The 22,630-nt window shown below is 41.3% G+C and overlaps 1 protein-coding gene across 2 annotated transcripts in view; it reads left to right on the top strand.

Annotated features, from left to right (window-relative positions):
* LOC120541585 (semaphorin-3F-like) overlaps positions 1-22,630 on the top strand; it is a 329,969-nt gene that overhangs the window by 234,924 nt on the left and 72,415 nt on the right. For both annotated transcript variants that reach the window (XM_039773350.1, XM_039773351.1), the window contains 2 exons: positions 12,676-12,769; positions 18,002-18,121. In XM_039773350.1, coding sequence (XP_039629284.1) covers positions 12,676-12,769; positions 18,002-18,121 — 214 coding nt within the window. The remainder of the gene's footprint in view (positions 1-12,675; positions 12,770-18,001; positions 18,122-22,630) is intronic.

The following is a 22,630-nucleotide window of genomic DNA, read 5'->3' on the forward strand; positions in this document are numbered from 1 at the left end:
GCCAGGGCATTTACTAAATATATGTTATTGTTGCTTTCTTGGAACATAATGTAGTAAGCTGTTAGCAAATCTCGTAATATTCTTTTCACAATATAATAATCATTCTAGTGATTACTGTTTTAGAGGAGTGTACGTTCCTACTGCACAAATATACACCTAAAACAGTAAATGTTTGTCTAAAATATAATAACACAGGAAATGGACAAAAAGGAAGAGATCATTCAGCTCATTACAGTCGTTTGTTTAGCTAATAGCTAAATAGTCACAATATCACATCCAGATTCTTCATCAAGGTTGTCAAAGTCTCTGCTTCAAGGTTTCTTGCCTCTACTCACTTCCATTTTCTTGAGTCCATTTTTTGCATTTTGGGGTTTCAAGCATCAGACACCAGGACTGGAAGCCCATGCATCTCAGGGCATATTTTATCACAACAAGCCAACATAAAGTCATAAATTGACATTTGACAATATTTGAAATAATCATTATAAAAATGGAACATAATAGCATACATGATAATGTAAAAAAAGTGAATATAATAGCATACATAATAATGTATTATACTGTAATACTGTACGCTAATGATTCCGTTTTCTAGTGCTTTAAATCCATCCTTTTAGTTACCATTAGACATTTTGTTCCAATGCTTCTATCCATTTTTTGTTCCTGCCTATTTATTTTACTTCTTTTTCAAATGTTATTTCTTAATTATACATGCCCATTTATTCATAGGCAATGGCAAAAAAGTATGTGAAACTTTATCACATTTATGTACAGTATATATGTGTCTTAAAATATGGTGTGATCTTCATCTAAGTTAAAGTGATGAGCAAACATAACCTGTTTTAACCATCCATCCATCCATTTTCTAACCCGCTGAATCCGAATACAGGGTCACGGGGGTCCGCTGGAGCCAATCCCAGCCAACACAGGGCACAAGGCAGGAACCAATCCTGGGCAGGGTGCCAACCCACCGCAGGACACACACAAACACTAATAATCTACAAATTATTATATTACATTTGTGCAAACTGAATAGTAGTACATCATTCAAACATTCACAGGTGTGGATTGGAAAAATATCTTAACTTATCTCTAATAGATAGATACATATTTATTTTAGTATAGTAGGCAGGATTCGATAGATAGATTTTAGTATAGTAGGCAGGGTTCGATAGATAGATTTTAGTATAGTAGGCAGGATTCGATAGATAGATTTTAGTATAGTAGGCAGGGTTCGATAGATAGATTTTAGTATAGTAGGCAGGGTTCGATAGATAGATTTTAGTATAGTAGGCAGGGTTCGATACATAGATTTTAGTATAGTAGGCAGGATTCAATAGATAGATTTTAGTATAGTAGGCAGGATTAGATAGATAGATACAGGGTGGTCCAGATCTAATTATGCAGATCCAGATCATCTGGTTGACTTTGATTTAGGCGGGAACGATTCCAGTTCGGTGTGAAGACGATTTTTCATGTTGTCAGTTTGCACACTTCTCGATGGTCTGGGATCTGTTGGGTGATTTTCTATGTAATAAACTTAATAAGTTGTAGTGTAATGAAAATTGCATAATTAGATCTGGACCACCCTATAGATACAATGACCATAAACATCAATGTAAGCCAAAAAGAGAGAATCTGCCTTTCTGAGTTGGCCAGTCAAGGCCAAGAAACATAACTGATAGAGATGTTGTGCAATGATCTTGAGATATCTCTAGTATATGGCTGAGCAGAAGCAGTTCTTAAATTCACCTCCTCCTGAATGTTTTGCATATCGTTCTGTAGCCACCAGAAGTCTTTTTTCAATGTAATTGCTGGCAACGACCAGTTGCAAATGAATCCTTGGATTTAATGTTTTCCACAGCACACTGTGAATATTTGATAGGCATGTTCAAAAAAGAGATGAAAGATTATATTTGTGTGTTATTATCTTAAGCATAATGTGTTTGTCTATACTTATGACTTAGACGATGATCGGATCACATTTAGCGACCAATTAATGCCAAATACCATTAATTCACATACTTTATCTTGCCACTCCACCCACATTTCTTTATTCAGTCCTTGGGTCATAGAGAGAGATGGAGACTGCCTCAGCAGTACTGGCCGTAATGCAGGGACCAACCATGAGTAGGACCCTTTAGTTGAATGAATCCATCACTCAATCCATTATTAAACCAGCTTAGTCTGATTCACCCCATCTCTGCTGCCCTCCACCCTCTATGGGGCTGTTTTACTTGATGAATCAGGTCAGGTCAGGTCAAGTTGGGAGGAGCATGCTCTGGTACAGCACGTTGCCGACTCCACCAAACAGCGAAACAGCTTGGGATCCTGGTTGGCAACCCCCTAGGCAGACATGTGGTCCAGTCCCACCCTCCGGAAATGACCCTCTATCTGCTGCAGCCAGGTATTATGTGGGCGTCCCCTTGGCCTGGTTCAGCCACTTGGGTCCTCAGTAATAAGGATCTTATGAGCCGGATCACCCTTGGGGAATCGCGCCACATGGCCGTAGTGTCGTAACTGACGCTCCCTCACAATGCAGGTAATGTGCCTCATTAGGGACTCCATGAGCAATCACTCATTGAATGTATCCATCATTTGTCAAAGTTGTTTCGATTCAGTTTATTGCAATTGGAGTTTGTGCCTGTCTTGGCAGCATTGAAGGCAGGGATCAACCAGGGAGAGGGTGCACTAACAGAATTAGCATTTCTGGTAAAAGAGAATGTCATTGTTTTTATTACATATACGGCTTTGGTTTATTTTTCAATCTGAAGAAATAATTCTTTAGTAGAGTCATATGTCTTTATGTAATAGTTTATGATGGCAGTAGTGCTAAATGCTAATTATGGGCAAGACGTTCTGCAGCAGCTTTGTCATTAGAGCCTCGATGAGTAATAGCATTGCTGTCCAAATGAGAAAATTATTATTAGATTTTCTCAAATGAACTGACTGTTCCAAGAAAGTTATAATTTTTCTGGTCACTCAATACCGTTTCCTAGTTATAATTCTTCCATTGAAAACAAATAAAATGTAGGAAGTGCAGGGAATCCAGCACTTTATAACAGCTGCTCGATGAAGTGTCCTTCTGAACGCCCTGACTGAACTAGCAGATGTAACTTTCCTTGCTAACCTTAGTCTCTTCCACCCTTTTGCTAAAACTACTCTTTTTTAATTGAATTTGCTGTTTTATTTTTTTTTTTTAAATAATATATTGCATGTATCTTTGTCATATGTTTTGTTCCCACTTTGCCAGTGGGCCAAGCCGACCTCGGCTTAATACTACAGATTGAATTGTTTTACCTTTTCCAGGTTGTTTCATGTAAAGCCCATCAGCAGGAAAGAGCTCATCACCCAAAAATGTCCTTTATACTCGACTGAGACATGAGAGTTGAATAACAGTGAGCTATTATGATGGATCTTTAAATTAATTGTTCACTTAAAGAATAATCCTGAATATATGTTTACTAGCTGGGTCAAAAAAACAACCCAAAGACTCCCTAGCAATTTTATTATATTTGTGAACTTGGAGAGGCGTCAGCTAACTCTTAAGAATGACCCAGTGCAGAGGACGTGGACCTCCCTGTGCTTGCTGCCCCACTGGCTTTTGTGAGAAGACACAATGCAGATACCATATCTTAGCCGTATAGCTGGCATACGAGTCTTATTAGACTTTGTCTCAAGAAAATACCTCCAGATAGACAATATATTTAGTGGAAACTTCAAACCTTGCCCTCCATTACTGAGGTATTTCACTTGAACGTTCATGAGCTGCGGCGTTTACTTCCTTTCGATATTGTGTCTCCATGGCGTTTGCTACACACACGTCTTTCATAGTGAGAAGTGAGGTGCATGAAAGCGCCGACAAAATGTAAAAGTGCACGCATGCGCCATCTAGTGGCTGTGGTTGAGCATGAGCAGAGCAGACTGCTCCATACACACACAGGTCTTTCATTTACAGTATATTTGTCTAATTATAGGCTGCTTTGTGGCCCAGTGGTTAGCCACAAATTCTCAGTTGGATTGAGATCTGGACACTGGCTTGGCCACACCATGATATTCACATTATTGTTTTTAAAGCTTTGGCTTTATGCTTGGGGTTGTTGCCTTGTTGAAGCATAAATCTTCTCCCAAAGTGTAGGTTACTTGCAGACATTCCCCCTGGATTTCTCTATACTTTGCTGCATCCATTTTACCCTCACAAACATTGAACAGGATCATCTCCAGACAGAAGAGCAGCTTCAGTGACAGACTGAGGAGATCGTTGCTCCCCCACACTATATGACTCTTCAATTCCACCCGGAGGGGTAAACGTTAACATTATACAAAGTTATTGTCTGTTATACCTGCACTTTTATCACTCTTTAATTTAATATTGTTTTTTATCAGTATGCTGCTAGAGTGTGTGAATTTCCTCTTGGGATTACTAAAGTATCTATCTATCTATCTATCTATCTATCTATCTATCTATCTATCTATCTATCTATCTATCTATCTATCTATCTATCTATCTATCTATCTATCTATCTATCTATCTATCTATCTATCTATCTATCTGTATTTTAATTATGTAGTGCCTTTCATCTATCTATCTATCTATCTATCTATCTATCTATCTATCTATTTATTCCAGGGTCTTCAGAGTAGCATCCCCACAAGTTGTAATCAGTTGATCAAAGCTTAATTTGTTTGAGTTTTAAAGAAAATTCCCAAATTTTTGCATGTTCTCATCATATGCAGTTTTCCTAATTCTTTCTTTACTATGAGTGTCAGTGGCTGATTGTTGTCCTTCCAACAGCCATTAATGGACGTATCTCATAGGATCAAAGTGCAACCAATCATATGAAGAGGCAGTGCTTGTCAGTAACAAGGCTCTCATTGGTGTAACAATCAGATTAATTTGCGAAAACCTCAATTGCACTCACTTAGTGAATCTGGAATACAACTGAGACTCAGCACACGATGGATTATGGAATCATTTAATATGTTGTCAATGCCACGACCAGCTGTCAAGGCCGAGGTGCTGGTATACTGCACCAGTTCATACCATCACAAAAAATCCCTGACCACAACCACCACTATGCTTGATGGTGGGGATGTGGTGCTTTTGATAACATGCAGTGTTTTGCTTATGCCAAATATGGCATTTGGTTAGATGGTAAGAAAGATCAATTTTTGTCTCATCAGACCATAGAAAGTACCTTCTCCAAGCTGACTTTAGAGTCTCCTATGTGCCTTTTGGCCAACTCTAGCCAAGATGTCATTGGTTTTTTTTGTTTCCCTTTGCCATTCTCCCATAAAGCTGGGACTGGTGAAAGCTCCTGCGGTGAAGCATGCTGGATGATACTGTCAGCACTGGAGACCCTACCATTATGTGGGTCATGGAAGTACCATTTCAGCTTATGTGGTCCATCACAAGAGGAAGAAACAATGTCTGCTGATCCATATAGCAGTCCCAGATGACAACAACATCTTGCTCAAAGAATCTGAAAAACCAAACAGATATAAAGATCTGGCCGTCAAGATCAGGAGATCATGGTACACTAAGACTGGAGTTATGCCTTTGGTGGTGGAAGCTCTTGATATCATCAAGAAAGAATTCAAAAAGAATCTGCAGGAACTGACAGGACACCATACAGCCCAACAAGTACAGAAGATTGGGTACCAGTCAAATTCTTCATAAAGTGCTGAGTTAAACCTTAGATCCTTGGTCAGGACACGGACATAGCATTCAGCAAATTCATGTAATAAACCAATATAATAATAATAATAATAATAATAATAATAATGTTGCAGGAGATGCAGTGCTAGGGCCAACTGCAGAGAAGGATCCCCACAACATGATGCTGCCACCACTATGCTAGATGGTGGGGATGTGGTGCTTTTGATAACATGCAGTATTTTGCTTACGCCATTTATGGCATTGAGTTTGATGGCAAAGAAGCTCAATTTTGTCTCATCAGGCCATAGTGACTCCATCCAGATGACTTCCAAATCTCCCATGAGCCTTTTGGAAAACTCCAGCTGAGATGTCATTTGTGGGTTTTTTTCCCTTTTCTACTCTCCCATAAAGCCATGACTGGTGTTGCGCCTGGGCAGCAGTACTTGCCGGAGGCTGTTGTCAGCACTGGAGACACTACCATTATGTAAACCAATTGTACCATTTCAGGTTATGTGTCCTATCACAAGAAGAAAAAGCAATTCCGGCTGATTGATATAACAGTCCCAGACAACAACAGCATCTTAGTCAAAGAAGCTGAAAAGCAGATCTACACATTTGGCCATCAAGATCATGAGGTTGTGGGTCACCAAGACTTGAGTTGTGCCCGTGGTGTTGGAGCTCTTGGTATCATCAAGAAAGAACGTTCAAAGTATCTACAAGAGCATAAGTAGACACCATACAACTTGCACTGATGGGAACTGGTCACATTCTTCACAAAGTGCTGGGTTAATACTTATGTCAATTGGTTGGGACATGAACACCACAGTAGCCACTGGCAAATTGCTGTGACAAACCAATATAAAATAATAATAATATATTTTAAAGTTTCAGTTCAGTCACAGTTTGTATGTCTTCCCAATTTTTGTGAGGGCTTTCTTCACATCCTTCTGTTTCCTTCCAAATCTCCAAGGCATGTGTGAATGTTAAACTAGCTGACAGGTCTGAAGTGGTCTTTTTTGAATGAATGTTATTCTTTATTACGTAGACGTGCCCAATTATAGATTTTCACGGTTGGTTCCTGCACTGTAACCAGGCTGCAGCCACCTAGGACCCTGAATTAAAGTAGATGATTAATCGTTATTCCTTTTTTTAAAAAAGTCAAGTATTAAAACTAACAATATGAAACAGTGAGTGTGGTTTCAGTGAACATCAGATTTGCCCTCAAATATCATTTAGTTTTTCGTTTTCTCCAGCTGTGTCAGGCATCATTGATAGCAAATAACACTGAAAGCTCACAATAATTGCATGTTTTTTTTTTTATCAAAACGCTGTCTTTCCATGTCCATTATCCAGTTTCATTGCAGCATTAGTACATTATCAAATTAATATTTTTGCTAACTTTAAACAGGAATCACCTCCATCTGTCCAGATATGGACTGTCAAACCATACATTCATTATTCTAGAGCCTACACTAGGGGTATTTAGCTCCTCTTTTAGGCCGTTTTAGGCCATTAAAAATAATTATCCTGATGCAATTTAAGTTTTGGGAAAAAAGAACCTGAGTACTTCAAAACATGACCGAAATAAATCACCCGATAACATCTTCTAGTTTGTCTTTTATTAAGTGAACGACTTGGACACTTTCTAGTTCTTAAGTGCAATCCTTTCCATTTCATTTGGCATGTGTCTTCTTAGAGCTGGTACACTGGGTATAGAATTTCGGATGAGATCATTTAGAGCTTTTTGACAAGCCCTTACTATGACTTGTTCATCGGTCCCGCACCCATGCTTTGTTCAGAGTTATAGTTACAGTCACAAAGCACGAATGCGATGGGTGTGGCAGCACTTAGTCATGCCAAGGAAGAGCTCGTGCCATCTTCTCATAAGTAATTGGATACACTAACTATTAGCTGAACGAATGAGCTACTGTATTTGTAGCGAGCAATTTCCATCATGTATATAAGGGGTTGAAATAGTAAAACTTCTATAAAAGAAAGTTAAAATCCTTAAGATCTTTCAGAACCAATTTGCCGTTGTATTCTCCAGGGGTATCATGCTACCCAAGAACTTTTTTTTCCCGGTACTAAATTTTTCAACACAAAATAACACACTAGCTTAAGTACCAGTTAAAGAAAGACAGTGACTCAAGCTTTCGAGTTTCAGTTTTAATTATGATTTGACTTCACACATATAAGTGAGTGGCTTTGGAGAGATTACCGGTAGAAGAATCTCTGGCGAAGACAAGCAAGTCCATTGTCTCTTTAGCTGCCTCAAGATGAGGTGGTCCTCAAGAAAGATGTCCAAATAGCTGTAAAGCTGGCTTGGTTTGAGAATGACATTGGATGTTATGCGACAGGAAACAACAGTCGAGAGTTGGTTGGCTGTTTATAACAATATTCAAATCCAATAAATTATATAAGCAATGTCGCTATGAAGTAAACTCCAGGGGCTCAGTATAATGGCTGACTCTGCTCTCTGTCTCCCAAAGGTCATGCAAAAAGACAATTTCCCCTCAAGCTATAGCTGGAAAGTCCTAGCAGGTTCTGGCTAAGGTATTCTATGTGATGACCTTCAGCCTATCTGTTAATTTCCTGTGGTCTACCCCTTATAAGTATGAGGGGGTGTCAAGCTAAAGTTAGAAAATGGAATGAACCTTCACAAAGCTGACCGTGTCATCTCTCAATGGAGTCTCCACCCTTCTCAATGCACTTGTGCCACCTACCTGGACTCCAGCAGAATAAAAGGCTAATAAATCCTGTTTTCTAACTTTAGCTTGACTACCCTCTCCTATTTTACAAATGAATCATATAATGTGTTTTTATTTCATATAGACTCTCACTTTACCGTATGTACACATTTTTTGTATACTTTGCTATGTTTATATAGTTTACATATACAGTGTACATCTCTATATAAGTGTCTACCTATGACCCTTTATTCGGTGCCCTGGATGTCATATTTTACAACTGTAAATAGAAAGTTAAAGGGTTAGGGTCTGACCCGGGGTGCCCTGTTTAATAGGATCAAAAACAAAGGGTCCACAGAAGAAGAGGCCATCCGGTCCACATACTTCAGAAGGTTACTTCCCATAGAGAGGATCTGTCCTCTCTGGTAGCAAGTCCAGCATTTCCCGTCTGAGTGTTTCTTAAATAGTGGAATTGTGAGACTTCCGAGGTCCGGGTGGAAGTGACTTTATACAAGGTGTGGCAGAAAAGTAATGAGACTGGCAACACTGCAAGCAATCTGGCAACGCTGCGCTGTTGTCCTTGATAGAGCCCGTGTATCAGTACCCTCCCATAGCTCAGTGCGAGTTTCAACTCCTTCCGTTAACTACGTGATTTTTGTGACTGCTATTAGCGAAGTTGTGTTTTTGGTTGTGCGTCACGCAAAATGGAACAGCGGAATTTGGAGCAACGTTGTGCCATTAAACGGCAAGTGTGACGTTTGAAAAGTTAAAACAGGCCTATGGGGAACATTCTTTATCCTGAGCTCAAGTTTTTCGCTGGCACAAATCATTTTTGGAAGGCAGAAAACACGTTGAAGATGAACACCGTTCAGGGAGGACTTCAACTTCGAAAACCAATGAAAACATTGAACGTGTGAACACTCTTGTGAAATCAGACTGTCGTTTAACATTAAGAATGCTGAGTGAACAATTAAATTTGAAAAGATTTACCGTTCATCAAATTTTGACTGAACATTTGCACATGCGAAAGGTCTGTGCCAAAATGGTGCCCAAAAACTGCCCTCTCCATACCAGAATTTTTGACCTCAAAAGGCATTCCTGTGGTTCCCCAGCCCCCTTATTCACCTGACCTCAGTCCGTGTGACTTTTTCCTTTTTCCTAAACTGAAAAATGTCCTCAAAGGACCTCATTTCGGGACTTTAGAAAACATCCAAAAGAGTGTAACGGGCATGCTGAAGACCATACCGGTTGAAGACTTCCAGCGCTGCTACCAACAGTGGGAACAACGTCTCCATCGGTGTGTCGCTGCCCAAGGGAACTACTTTGAAGGGGATAACATTGATGTTTGAAAAAAATAAAAACTTTGGTAAATAAAAAATCAGTCTCATTACTTTTCTGCCACACCTTGTATGGTTCTTCTAGATCAGGGGTCCTCAGTCACAGTCCCGGAGGGCCGCAGTGGCTGCAGGTTTTTGTTCTAGCCTGGTTGCTTTATTAGAAAGCAATTTTTGCCAATAATTTAATTTCATGGCTTGTTAGTGCTTTAACTCTCATATCCTAGATTTTCTTCCCATTTCTAAGGATATCAACCAAATGATTTGAAGCAGATGACTAATTCTCAGTCCTTCACTTTTTTCTCTTTACTTTCCTTCCAAGTATTTAATTAAACCCAATAGTGCATGATAAATACATACATGTGTAAATGGTAACGAGCTAAATGGAGAAATGGTGGTTTCTTATGTCAACTGCATCTTATTGCTAATAAGGAGCCATTAAATACAACTGTTTCAGATGAAAATAAGCAATAAGGGTTCAAGATCTTAATGAGCAAGACAAGTAAAGTGAAGCAGAAGTGTCACTTGAGCAATAAGTGCTTCTTATTAAGCAACTGGGTTGGAGCAAAAACCTGCAGCCACTGCGGCCCACCAGGACCGTGATTGAGGACCCCGATTTAGATCATCCTCCAACTTACTTTAAGGTTAGAGACAGAATGGAAGTTAACAACTGTACAACACCCTCATGATTCCCCCCATTTTTTTTTTTTTTGCCTGAATTTAGCCTTTATAGCGATTCCTTGGCTTGCATTTGCGACACACCCTAAATCCTATTTTACGCAGATTGACCATCTTAACTGGTAGAACCTAAAAAACCATCAAGAACGTTTTTATGGTTTATAAACAAAGCGTCCGAAATGGAGACTAAAATTGACTAAAGTATATGGTGGGTCAGAATTGACCCAAAATACATGACAGTGTGTAGAAAATGTGCAAAAATGTGACATTTGAACATTTTTCTGCTTTTTGTAAAGAAATTACACTTTACTAAAATGCTTTAGAAGTTCTGAGCTAAAAAGATGACATTTAGGATGTTGTTAGAGGAATTTAACAAACAAATGTCGTAAATGCTGTGAAAATTGATTAAAATCAATGGTGGGTCTATACTGACCTGAAAGACAAGGACAGGTATAGATTTTTAGAAGCTGTACAATTTAAGGGATGTTTACAATTTTTACTTTTTGTTAACTGTGGGAGATAGAAGAAAAATGAGAGTTTCTTTCTGAACAGATGTAATTGAAGGTGTTTTTACTGAGTTGAAAGACGAAACCGGTTCAAATTTGACCCAATGACATTTGAAGGGTTAAAACACAAGTCATAATAATTACTGATTATTTTTTACAATGGCGATTCTCAACCTGTGGATAACAAAAAAGGGGGCGCGAAGATGTGAAGAAAAGAAAACAAGAATCGAAAATTTGAAAAATACATCCATTAAAACCAAAACAAATTAACTTAAACTACATTCTGACTAGAAAAATAAATATAGAGTTAGATAAATGTTGATAAAAATTAAGTAGGTACAGTGGAACCTCGGTTTGCGAGCATAATTAGTTCCGGAAACGTGCTCGCAATCCAAAACACTCGTATATCAAAGCGAATTTCCCCATAAGAAATAATGGAAATTCAGATGATTCGTTCCACAACCCAAAACTATTCATATAAAAAGGATTAATACAAAATATAAAGTAAAATACATAATACAAATTAACCTCCAATTTACCTTTAAAAAGAATCATGGCTGGTGTGAGTTTCTAAACTCATGTGTAATTCCACCCAACGGGACGACACACTGAAGAGTGTCCCAAAGTAATCGCAGTCTCCCAGCGCTGTAGCAGTTCGCCGTATAAGCGCATCCAAAAAGATCAAGGAACATTATAAAGATCCCGCTGCAATAAATAACAGCGCTGTTGCTGTTTAAAACTGAATAAACTGGTGTTTATTCAGCTGGTGTTAAAGTACTGAGACTCAGCTTCGTGTTTTGGGGAGCAAGATGAGGACTCGCACTTCACAAAGCACACACACACAGTCACAATGCTGTAGTAAACAGAGAGAGGCGCTGGGCGAGCGAGATAAGAAGAGAGAGAAAAAGACGCACTGGGCGAGCGAGCGAGATAAGGAGAGAGAGAAAAAGACGCGATGAGCGAGCGAGCAAGATAAGGAGAGAGAGAGAAAAAGACGCACTGGGCGAGCGAGCGAGATAAGGAGAGAGAGAGAGAACCACCATCAGCTCAGTTGTGATCACATGACGCTCAGCAGTCAAAGTGTATCCATACTACTCGTATTGCAAGACTTCGCTCGTTTATCAAGTCAAAATTTATTAAAAATTTTTGCTCGTCTTGCAAAACACTCGTAAACCAAGTTACTCGTAAACCGAGGTTCCACTGTATAATAAAACTTGTAGCGGTGTATCGGCAGCAAAAATATAGGACTACATTTTATTAGGGTTGCAAAGAAACATTAGGGGGGCGCGATTAAAACTGTTATGAAAACTCGAGTCGCAAATACTTAAAGGTTGAGAAACGCTGTTTTACTTCATGCTGTGTTATCATACTTCCAATGAAAAAAATGTAATGTTATATAATTGCAAAATTCTTTTCTGAATGGCAACAGTAATTACTGTTAGCATTAATTAACAAAGAGGCAGCTCTAGAAGCATCATTCAAACGGACAGATTTCCTTTGACAGATAACAAAAGAATTCTTAGCTATCATAAGTATTCCCCTCACCTCCAACGAAACAGCTTTGACCCTGAGAAGAGATCAGTGATAAGCGGGCAGTAGGCTGGCTGCGCAGTCCTAGGGCTGTGCCCTGTGTATCACATATCATGGGACTGTAATGGAAGCAGAATGAAAAGAATAACGCATTATCTGTGAAACTCTTTCTTCACATAACATTAAATTAGTTAATTAAAAACAAATAATGCTATTTATGCTAGAAGTATGAAAATATTCGTCAGCTATTCTTTGATATCTGTTTTTTTTCCCCCCCCCAGGAATACATCTTCTACTTGGAGCCAGGAAAAGTGGAATCTGGGAAAGGGAAGTGTTCCTATGACCCCAAACTCAACAGCGTGTCCGCCTTAATCAGTATGTGCTCTTGTTTCATCTGACAGATCCTGCTTTCATTCTTTGCACATTTTCATAACTTGAACTATTACGAGCATGTACTCCCTGGCATGAACCAGTAAATTTGATATGGTATCAATTGTCTATTTAAGACGAGGATTTTTGAGGGAAAGGTCATTTGGTCACAGGGCCAATTAATCCTGTCTGCTATAAATATTCAAGGAGCCTTTTTTTTTCATCATTTGCTGTGATTACGTCCAGCAGCTTCATCCCCTGCCTTTTCAGTCTCCTATTGGCCTCTTGGTTGGAGGGACGGAAGCTGATTGCTGAGCCTGAACTCTCTCCCCAACAACTAGAGACTTTTTTTTTTTTTTCCTTGCACCAGATCTTATAAAGTAGGAAGCAAGTGTGCTGCTGGAATGATTCCATCGAAACAAACTTATCTTACAAGGTAGAAAATCGGTCAAACTCTTTCCAGTTATCATTCAAATGTTGCACTTTCGCCATTGTTGATTCAGCAGTGATGCATCTAAAGGACAGAGTGGTGGCTCTGAGGCTAGGGATCTGCACTGGCAATCGGCATGTTGCCGGTTTCAATCCCATAAATGCCAGAAGTGACTTGAGCAAGGCCCTGTTTTGTCCTTTTTACCAAATTCCAAAAGATGGTGCATTGCAAACGTCAACACTGAGGTCTACGTTGATTACTTTGATTTAAGTCCGTCTTAGATGGGTAGCAGGGCTAAGTCTATATATAAAAAATGCTAAGGTCTGAACATCTGTCATGCATACTGGAACTGGAACCTTGATCTTGGTCTTAATCGAAAGCCAAAAAACACCATTATAGGAAGAAGATGAATAAGAGCAATGTGATGTGCTGAGTGCCGGGTGTGGGATACAGAATAGAAGAAGGACAAAGACGAATCAGTTCAAGCCAATAATTCACTTTCACTTATTTGGCTGATGCCTTTATCCAAAGTGACTTACAACACTTATTCCATTTCTTTTAGTTTTCCAATTGGAGCACAGAGAGGTCAAATGACTTGCTCATGGCCAAATGGTGTCAGTAGTGGGATTTGAACTCACAACCTAAACCACAACAGCACACTGTGATGCTAAGAATCATCAGTTAGTCGTCCCACTATATCCTAACACAGGGGGGTCTGCTGGATCCAATCCCAGCACAGGGCACAAGGCAGGAGCAAATCCCTGGGCAGGGCACACACAAAGCACAATTTAGGATCGCCAATGCACCTAACCTGCATGTCTTTGGACTGTGGGAGGAAACCCACGCAGACTCCATATAAGGAAGCGAACCCAGGTCTCCTAACTGCGAGGCAGCAGCGCTACCCACCGCGCCACCCGATGCTGAGAGTTTACTGTCCTTTATATTTAGCCTTTTCTCAGATCCCACAAGTCTCTCCCATAAGGAAACAAGACCCTGAACCAAACTGAGAAGTGAGAAGTGATCCTGAATATATGGTAGAGCAATTGAGCAGCAGACAAACACAATGACCTATACACACGCAAGACAACTTTCAGGATACTAAATGCATGAATGAGAACGAGAGACAGAAGTGCACAGCAACAATTGGAAAGATCGTCAATTAGTGGAAACTTCCGAGCACAGTAGGCCTTACTTTTACATCCTTACAACGATTTATTTTTTTTTTGTGTGTTGTTTTTTGAAGACCTCTACTTAGGAAAGTTACATCAGAGAAGTGATCGCTGTGAAGCTGGATTTTTCTCAGGTTGAAAACAAAAAGAACGATTTGCCAAAACAGTAAAGTTCCGCTTACTTTGTGCCATCAGTATTAAAATATATTATCACTTCTAGGGGACCGGAAAAAAGTAACTAAAAAGTAACATTCCATACAATCAAGTCAAAACTTAGCAAAATTAAATTCAAATCAACCCTCACCCATGAGAAAGAGAGGAAGGCCAACAGCCAGAGCGAAACTGTCAAGAGTAGTAAAGAGGGAAAGGAGTCTTTTCCCCCAATATAAATGCTTATTCTAAAATTTTATTGATTAGGTTCTGCCAGGTTTTAAAAAAAAGTTTTGAACAGATCCTCAAAGTGAGAATTTGATTTTTTTTTCCAATTTCAAGTAGTATGCAATATCAGTTACCCGCTGACTTAAAAGAGGTGGGTTAGGATTCTTCCAGTTGAGCAAGACAAGTCTACGTGCCAATAGTGTAGTGAAGGCCATTCCAGTTTGTTTGTCCTTCTCCACTTTAAGCCCCCCTGGGAGTCCACCAAAAACAGCTGTTAGTGGATTAGGAGGGATTGTGACGCCAAGGCTGTCTGATAGGCATTTCAAATTTTTTTGTCCAGGACGAGGAGATTGAGAGCATGTGCTGATTACAGCGCTTTGCCGCACCCACCGCACGGCGAACCACCCGGATTGAAGTCCAAGTGCAGCCATGCAACTTGTGACACCTCAACACCACACTGGACATTATGAAGTTTTTTTTTTTTTATTTTATTACAGTGGCCAATCCTGTTTATCCAGAAAGATGTTAATTTGCTGCAGGCCCAAAACATGTGGCACCCAGTGAGGCTGGAGCTCGATTGCAACGTTCGCAGTTTGGATCTTGCCCTGGAAACATTTTGGACAATTTTAAAACGAGACAGATGTGCTCGATAAAAGATTTTAAGTTGAATAATTGTATGTTTGGGGTGGCATGGTGGCTCAGTGGGTAGTGCTGCTGCCTCGCAGTTAGGAGACCCGGGTTCGCTTCCCAGGTCCGCCCTGTGTGGAGTTTGCGTGTTCTCCCCGTGTCTGTGTGGGTTTCCTCCCACAGTACAAAGACATGCAGGTTAGGTGCATTGGCGATTCTAAATTGTCCCTGGCGTGTGTGTGACGCCCTACCTGTGGTTTGTTTCCTGTGTTGGCTGGATTCCAGCAGACCCCTGTGACCCTGTAGTTAGGATATAGCGGGATGGATAATTGTATGTTTTGTGCATATGGAGTTCAAGTAAATTCTGTGCATGGCTGCCTTCCACTCCATTTCTGAAATGCTAAGTAAGAGATCCTTTTCCCACTATACTCTGGTGGTGACAAGAGGCATCCTTGTCTAGTACCATGCTCTAGTTTGAAGAAGTCTGAAATGATGTTGTTAATACAGACTGAAGCTTCTGGACTGGTATACAGTAGTTTGATCCATGCACAAATGTTCGGGCCTGTAAGAAGAAGAGACATGAGGCATGGCAAGGTTTGGGGCAGCCACCCGTTTAATCCGGTTTCCTGGCTGCAAAAGTAACCGATTCATCACAGTCAAGTTTACTCAACAGAGTCCAAAACAGAACTGCCTGCCAGAGCAAAGGCAGGAGGCTTTATAGGACGGAGGGCGGAAGTGATGTCGTCCTCTGTGCTGGAACCGGAAGTGACGTCGTCCTCGGTGCCGGAACCGGAAGTGACGTCGTCCTCGGTGCCGGAACCGGAAGGGATGTGTCCCTCTTCGAAGTGTCGGCTCCTGGTGGGATTTCCCGGGAAAGACCTGTGGAGAACTCAGAAAGAGCGTTGGCGTTGATGTATAATCAGTCCTCTCTAAGCCCTTCAGCTGCCTCCCATGCACACGTGTGTGACAGGCCAAACCCAAGTCCAAGTGTTTCACTAGTAAATATGAATAGCACAAAAGCTGTCATCGTGCCCATGTGTCGACATGCCACACTGCCATCTCCTAACGGTAGAGTGTCATGACGTCTGTCCCAGTAGCTGTCACCATCGCCCATTATAATTCAGTGCTGTGTTTTATTTATCACGCTTACACGTAGTAAGTTGCACTCATTACAAGTGGAAATATGCGTCTGATTGTCTTAAACTTCATACTTTGGCCAGCAATTTGTCAGAATCATCTCGCGTTTGCTGCCCACCTAACGTCGTTTCGTCTTGTTCCAGCTAACTCGAGCTGAACTAATGAGTAGGGTTAAGAACAAATTTGCCACCCTTCTGCACTAATCAGCATCAATGGCAGGATTAGCTGGGGAGACACTGAGCAGTGTAACATCAGAGCGCTTCTGAAATGAAGTTTTGTAAAAGATTACTCATGTTGAGACACCGGCAGCTCTTCTCTGAGCCCTCCTTTATGTAAACATTCTCACGGTTACCCAGCTGGTTTTCAAACAGGCCGCTCCAGTGCATCAAATTGCCAGGCTTTGTGAAGAATGTCCCTGCCGACGCACAGATGCCCCCTCTGTAAGGCAGATACCCTTTCTGGCACAGCTGGTCCTCTTTGCATTACTGAATGAAGTCTTTAATCCACAATAACAGAAACACTTGCTGAAGACACCGTGTGGTGGCAGCTTCTGTCCCTTTGCTTCCTATTTTGGCCGTTTTGAAAATGCTGACGTTTGGACGTCCGCACGTCTCGTCTGCTCCAACCCAGAAGCCGCCTTCCTCACTTAATGGAGTGGGTTAACTGAAGCGTTGCCGTCATCTGCTGCTGACCATCTCATTCCCGGTAAATCTGCTCTGCCATACCTCGCCAACCCCTTTGGTGGATGGTGTCACACTGGAAACTTGGCAGCCCCAGAGGTCTGAACTGCCTTAAGCCCCGAGCAGCGACGTGAGTTAATTTGATTAGAATTGTGGTATGAGGCCATCAGTCTCTAATGAGTCAGCGTTTTTTAAATGTTTTCGGAATGGCTTTGCAGGCCACCGTTCACATGGCAGGACACGAATCTACCACAGGGCAAAAAAAAAAAAATAATAATGATAAAATTGCAGATTTTCCAAGCCATTCAAAGTGAAGGTATCCTGTTGTGTGATGTATATGGAACATATGCCCTGCGGCAATAACCAGATAAATTCATGTAGTCAGGATTTTCAAGGTTATTTTACATGGTTTAAGGATATTAAGTTGAACCTAGTGCTGGTCTATGAGTGACCAGATGGATCTACTTATAGCTCTCCGCTCCAAATTAAATAAAGGTGTGTGCTGAAAACAAAGCCTTGATTTGTTCCGCCATGTTTTAAGTATCGCTACCTCAATCCTATCTGCCAGTCAAAATTAAATTAAAAAAAAAAAAATGTAATGCCTGTGGTGTGTAAATCTAAAACTGATACAGCCCTTAAAGAGAATGATGTGAAGATGAGGATAAGCGCAGTGTCTTCCAAAAAAGCTCTTATGCAACCAGATATGGTTGGCCTTTAGTTGTAGTTCAGAAGAAAACAGACAAAGCTACCCCACAGATTTGGCCATGGAAGTCAAAATTCCGCAGATCTGACCGTCTCTCTCTGTTTCTCTCGGCAGATGGAGAACTCTACGCTGGTGTGTACATCGACTTCATGGGAACAGATGCAGCGATTTTCCGTACGATGGGGAAGCAGACGGCTATGAGGACCGACCAGTACAACTCCCGATGGCTTAACGGTATGAATAAAGATGTGGCGTACCAGTGTGAGGGAGACTTGCGGTATAAGGCAGTGTTTTATCAACAGCCTCCTTAAAAAGCGCTAACTTTAAACATTTTCACTGCCTAAAGCTGTGCTAGTTTACCATATATTATTGCATCTCTTGCTTCTGTTAGTTTTATCTTTTCTTCTTTTCTCTCAGAAGATGATTTATTGAATATGCACGGTGAGTTCAGAAAGTATTCAGGCCCCTTCAATTTCTACACACTTCAATGTGTTATGGATTTATCCTTACGTGAAGAAATGAACCATTTTTATGCCCCTCAATCTACACTCAATAACCCATAATGACAAAATGATCGTTTTCAGAAAGGTGTGCGTGTTTCTGAAATCTCTCATTCCTAGAAGTATTCAGACCATTACAACTTGTGCTCAGGTATGTCCTGTTTGCTTTAATTCTCTTTTGAGACGTGACTAGAAATGGATTGGAGTCCACCTGTGGCAAACTGAATTGACTGGATATATCCATTACAAAGACACACACATATACAGTACCTGTCTATAGAACATCCCATAATTCACACTGCAAAACCAAGCCATGAAATCCAAAGAATTCTCTGTAGATCACTGGTCTCAAACTCCGGTCCAGGAAAGCTGCAGTGGCTGCAGGATTTCATTCTCACCCTTTTCTTAATTGGTGAGCAGTTTTTGCTGCTAATTAACTCCTTTTCCTTTTATTTTAATTGCCTTGTTTTTTTAAGATTTGTTCCCCTGAATTTCTTTATCGTTCCTCTGAATTGCTTCATTTCTTTCCTAAAATGGCACCCAAACAGAAATGAAATGTGACGTTAGCGAGCCAACAGAAGACCAACTAAGTGAGGGCCTCAAATTCTAACCAGTTGCTGAATTAGGAGCCGATTCTTGTCGCTCATTCAACCCGTTCTTTAATTCGGTGGCTTGTTGCTGCTCTCATTGTGCAATAGCAGACATTTCTGAAATTGTTGATTTTCTCTTTTCTAAGAGCACTGTGAAAATGTTTTGGGGACCTGAGTAGATCAGCATTCCTGAGACCTTCATCTTTCTTTATTTTCAGATATTGTATGATGAACACAGGTCGTGTTTTGGTTTAATTTATACCTTAAGTGGTCGGACTCTTCAAGAGCAACTCAATTAAAATGAATTCAAAAGAAGTTAATTAGCAGCAAAAACAGGTCACTAATTAAGAAAAGGGTTAGAATGAAGAGGGGGACCGGAGGGTGTGTTTCAACTACAGAGGGATCACACTCCTCAGCCTCCCTGGGAAAGTCTATTCGGGGGTCCTGGAGAGTAGGGTCCATCAGATAGTCGAACCTCAGATTCAGGAGGAACAGTGTGGTTTTCGTCCTGGTCGCGGAACAGTGGACCAGCTCTACACCCTTAGCAGAGTCCTGGAGGGTGCATGGGAGTTTGTCCAACCAGTCTACATGTGTTTTGTGGACTTGGAAAAGGTGTTCAACCGTGTCCCTCTGGGAATCCTGTGGGGGGTACTCCGAGAGTATGGGGTACCAAACCCCCTGATAAGGGCTGTTTGGTCCCTGTATGATCGGTGTCAGAGCTTGGTCCGCATTGCCGGCAGTAAGTCGAGCCCGTTTCCAGTGAGAGTTGGACTCCACCAGGGCTGCCCTTTGTCACCGATTCTGTTCATAACTTTTATGGACAGAATTTCTAGGCGCAGCCAGGGTGTTGAGGGGTCTGGTTTGGTGGCCTCAGGATTGGGTCACTGCTTTTTGCAGATGATGTTGTCCTGTTTGCTTCATCAGGCCGTGATCTTCATCTCTCTCTATATCGGTTCGCAGCTGAGTGTGAAGCGGCTGGGATGGGAATCAGCACCTCCAAATCCAAGACCATAGACCTCAGCCAGAAAAGGGTGGAGTGCCCCCTCAGGGTTGGTAGCGAGATCCTGCCCCCAGTGGAGGAGTTCAAGTATCTCAGGGTCTTGTTCATGAGTTAGGGAATAATGGAACGTGAGATCGACAGGCGGATCGGTGCGGTGTCCACAGTGATGCGGGCTCTGCATCGGTCTGTCGTAATGAATAAAGAGATGAGCCATAAGGCAAAGCTCTCAATTTACCAGTCGATCTACGCTCCTACCCTCACCTATGGTCATGAGCTATGGGTAGTGACTGAAAGAACGAGATCGCGAATACAAACGGCTGAAATGAGTTTCCTCTGCAGAGTTTCTGGGCTTTCCTTTAAAGATAGGGTGAGAAGCTCAGTCATCCGGGAGGGGCTCAGAGTAGAGCCGCTGCTCCTCCGCATCGAGAGGAGTCAGATGAGGTGGCTCAGGCATCTGATCAGGATGCCTCCTGGACGCTTCCCTGGTGAGGTGTTCCAGGCACGTCCAACTGGAAGGAGGTCCCGGGAAAGACCCAGGACACGCTGGAGGGACTATGCCTCTCGGCTGGCCTGGGAACACCTCGGGATTCCCCCGGCAGAGCTAGAAGAAGTGGCCGGGGAGAGGGAAGTCAGGGTATCTCTGCTCAAGCTGTTGCCCCCACGACCCGGTCTCAGATAAGCGGAAGAGGGTGGATGGATGGATGGATGGATGGTTAGAATGAAAACCTGCATCCACTGTGGCCCTGTACTGCTGTAGACCTCCATGATCAAACTGTGATGATGCATAGATCAGTTAAGAGTATACAACTATTTCTAAAGCCTCAAATGTTCATTGGAGCACAAAGGCATCAATAATTCTGAAATAAATGAAGTTTGGAACCACCAGGACTCATCCTAGAGTTGGCAATCTGGCCAACCTGAGTAACCTGGCAAGATGGGCTTTGACTGAGACCCCAATAGTCACTCTAACAGAACTTTACAAGTCCTTTGCTAAGATGGGATAACCTATTGGAAAGATCAGCATCGCTCCATCAGTCAGTTGTTTATGGTAGAGTGGATAGGTGTGTCCTGACTCGGCAGGAAACAGATGACTAATATCTTGAGTTAAATCATGTAAAAAGAAAAATAATTTCAAATAAAATAAAACAAAGCAACCGAAACCCAGACGAAAGGGAAAAATAACCAATATTCAGGCAAGCTGCAAACCAGGCAAGACATGACAATAATCACAAAGTGAGTTCAAAAGGTTTTATCTGCGTATCAGCCTCGGCTCAATGCAAATGCTGACCTTTATTCTGTCTGCTGATTAATTCGAGGTCACGACTCTGAAGACCACGCCCCTAGAAACACGGGACACAACCTTAACATAGGTATGCAATATGGCTTCCATAATAGGAAAGACCTCGAGATTCAGCCCTAATCCTGAGAAGATCGAAGCCTCTCTTCAGTAAAAGGTTTATGACAACCTGCTTGGAGTTTGACAAAAGCCATTTAAAGGACTCTGAACTTGAGAGAAAAAGGTTCTTCTTCCTGGGGGTGGTTGAGCCTCTTCTGTTCTCTCCCAAAGTCCACAATCCACAAGTCAGAAATCAGAGTAACAAACCTGACGCTAGGGCCTACTTAAAGATAAAACTGACTAGCACTAAGGACAATGAGAGATTTTGCATCCAGAGAGCGATAACTGAAAGTGCGAACATCTCAATATTTATACATCACGTTTTATGGTCTCACAGGTATGGCTGATCCATAAGACAGGTCACGTTAATAGCGAAAATCAAGATGGTATTAAAATTCTGTAGTAGTAATTAAATTCTGTATGTATAAAAAAAAATAAAATAACTTGGAAAAACATTTGTGGAAACAAATATTACAAACGGTCATTTTTCACAACATGCAGCACAACAGCAGTGAAATTTTCAATTGCAATTTCAGTTTGATAATTGAAACTTGTAGCAAAACCACTTCAAATTGCCTACAACTCCCAGCAGCCCCAGCGCTATTACGTTATTGGGTAGATTTGGATAACACAGGGGTTGCTGGGAAGAAGATTAATTAAGGTGGATCTTTAAAAAAGGAGCCAGAGAGATGGCAAGGGGATCACGATCCACAGTCTGTAATTGTGTTTATGCATCACACACATAACTTCAGCTACCGTGGCTTACAGTTTCTCCTGGATGTATGTGCTGTCCTGTGCCTGCTTGTCCGTGTGGTTTTGTCTTGATTGTCTGTGTCTTCATCTGGAGACCACAACCAATCACATCAAATCTTCATTCTGTAACGGGGAACTGGTAGGACAAAACTCTACATTTCCTTCAGAGGTCTGTTCACTGGGATTTTCATTCCCCATTCCATCGTCATCTGCTTCAGCTGTACTGGACTGTGCTGGACTGAGTTGTTAGTGCTAATTGTTTACTGAGTAGTGTATGTAAACAGTTAATGCCATCGGGGAACTGGCGAGGGCTATTGCGTACCATTTTTATACAATATTGTGTTTTTTCTCTTCATTAGTAATATATTCTTTATTTATCAATTCAGTGAGCCGCTAATCAGTGTCTCTGTGTGTGAATGTGTGCGTGCTGGGTTCAGGCTGGGTGTGTTCTTGGGGTCCCAACAATAAAATAAACAAATCACCCACCATCATTGCATGTTGTGA

This window comes from Polypterus senegalus, chromosome 12 (genome assembly GCF_016835505.1).
Source record: "Polypterus senegalus isolate Bchr_013 chromosome 12, ASM1683550v1, whole genome shotgun sequence".
Taxonomy (NCBI): Eukaryota; Metazoa; Chordata; class Cladistia; order Polypteriformes; family Polypteridae; genus Polypterus; species Polypterus senegalus.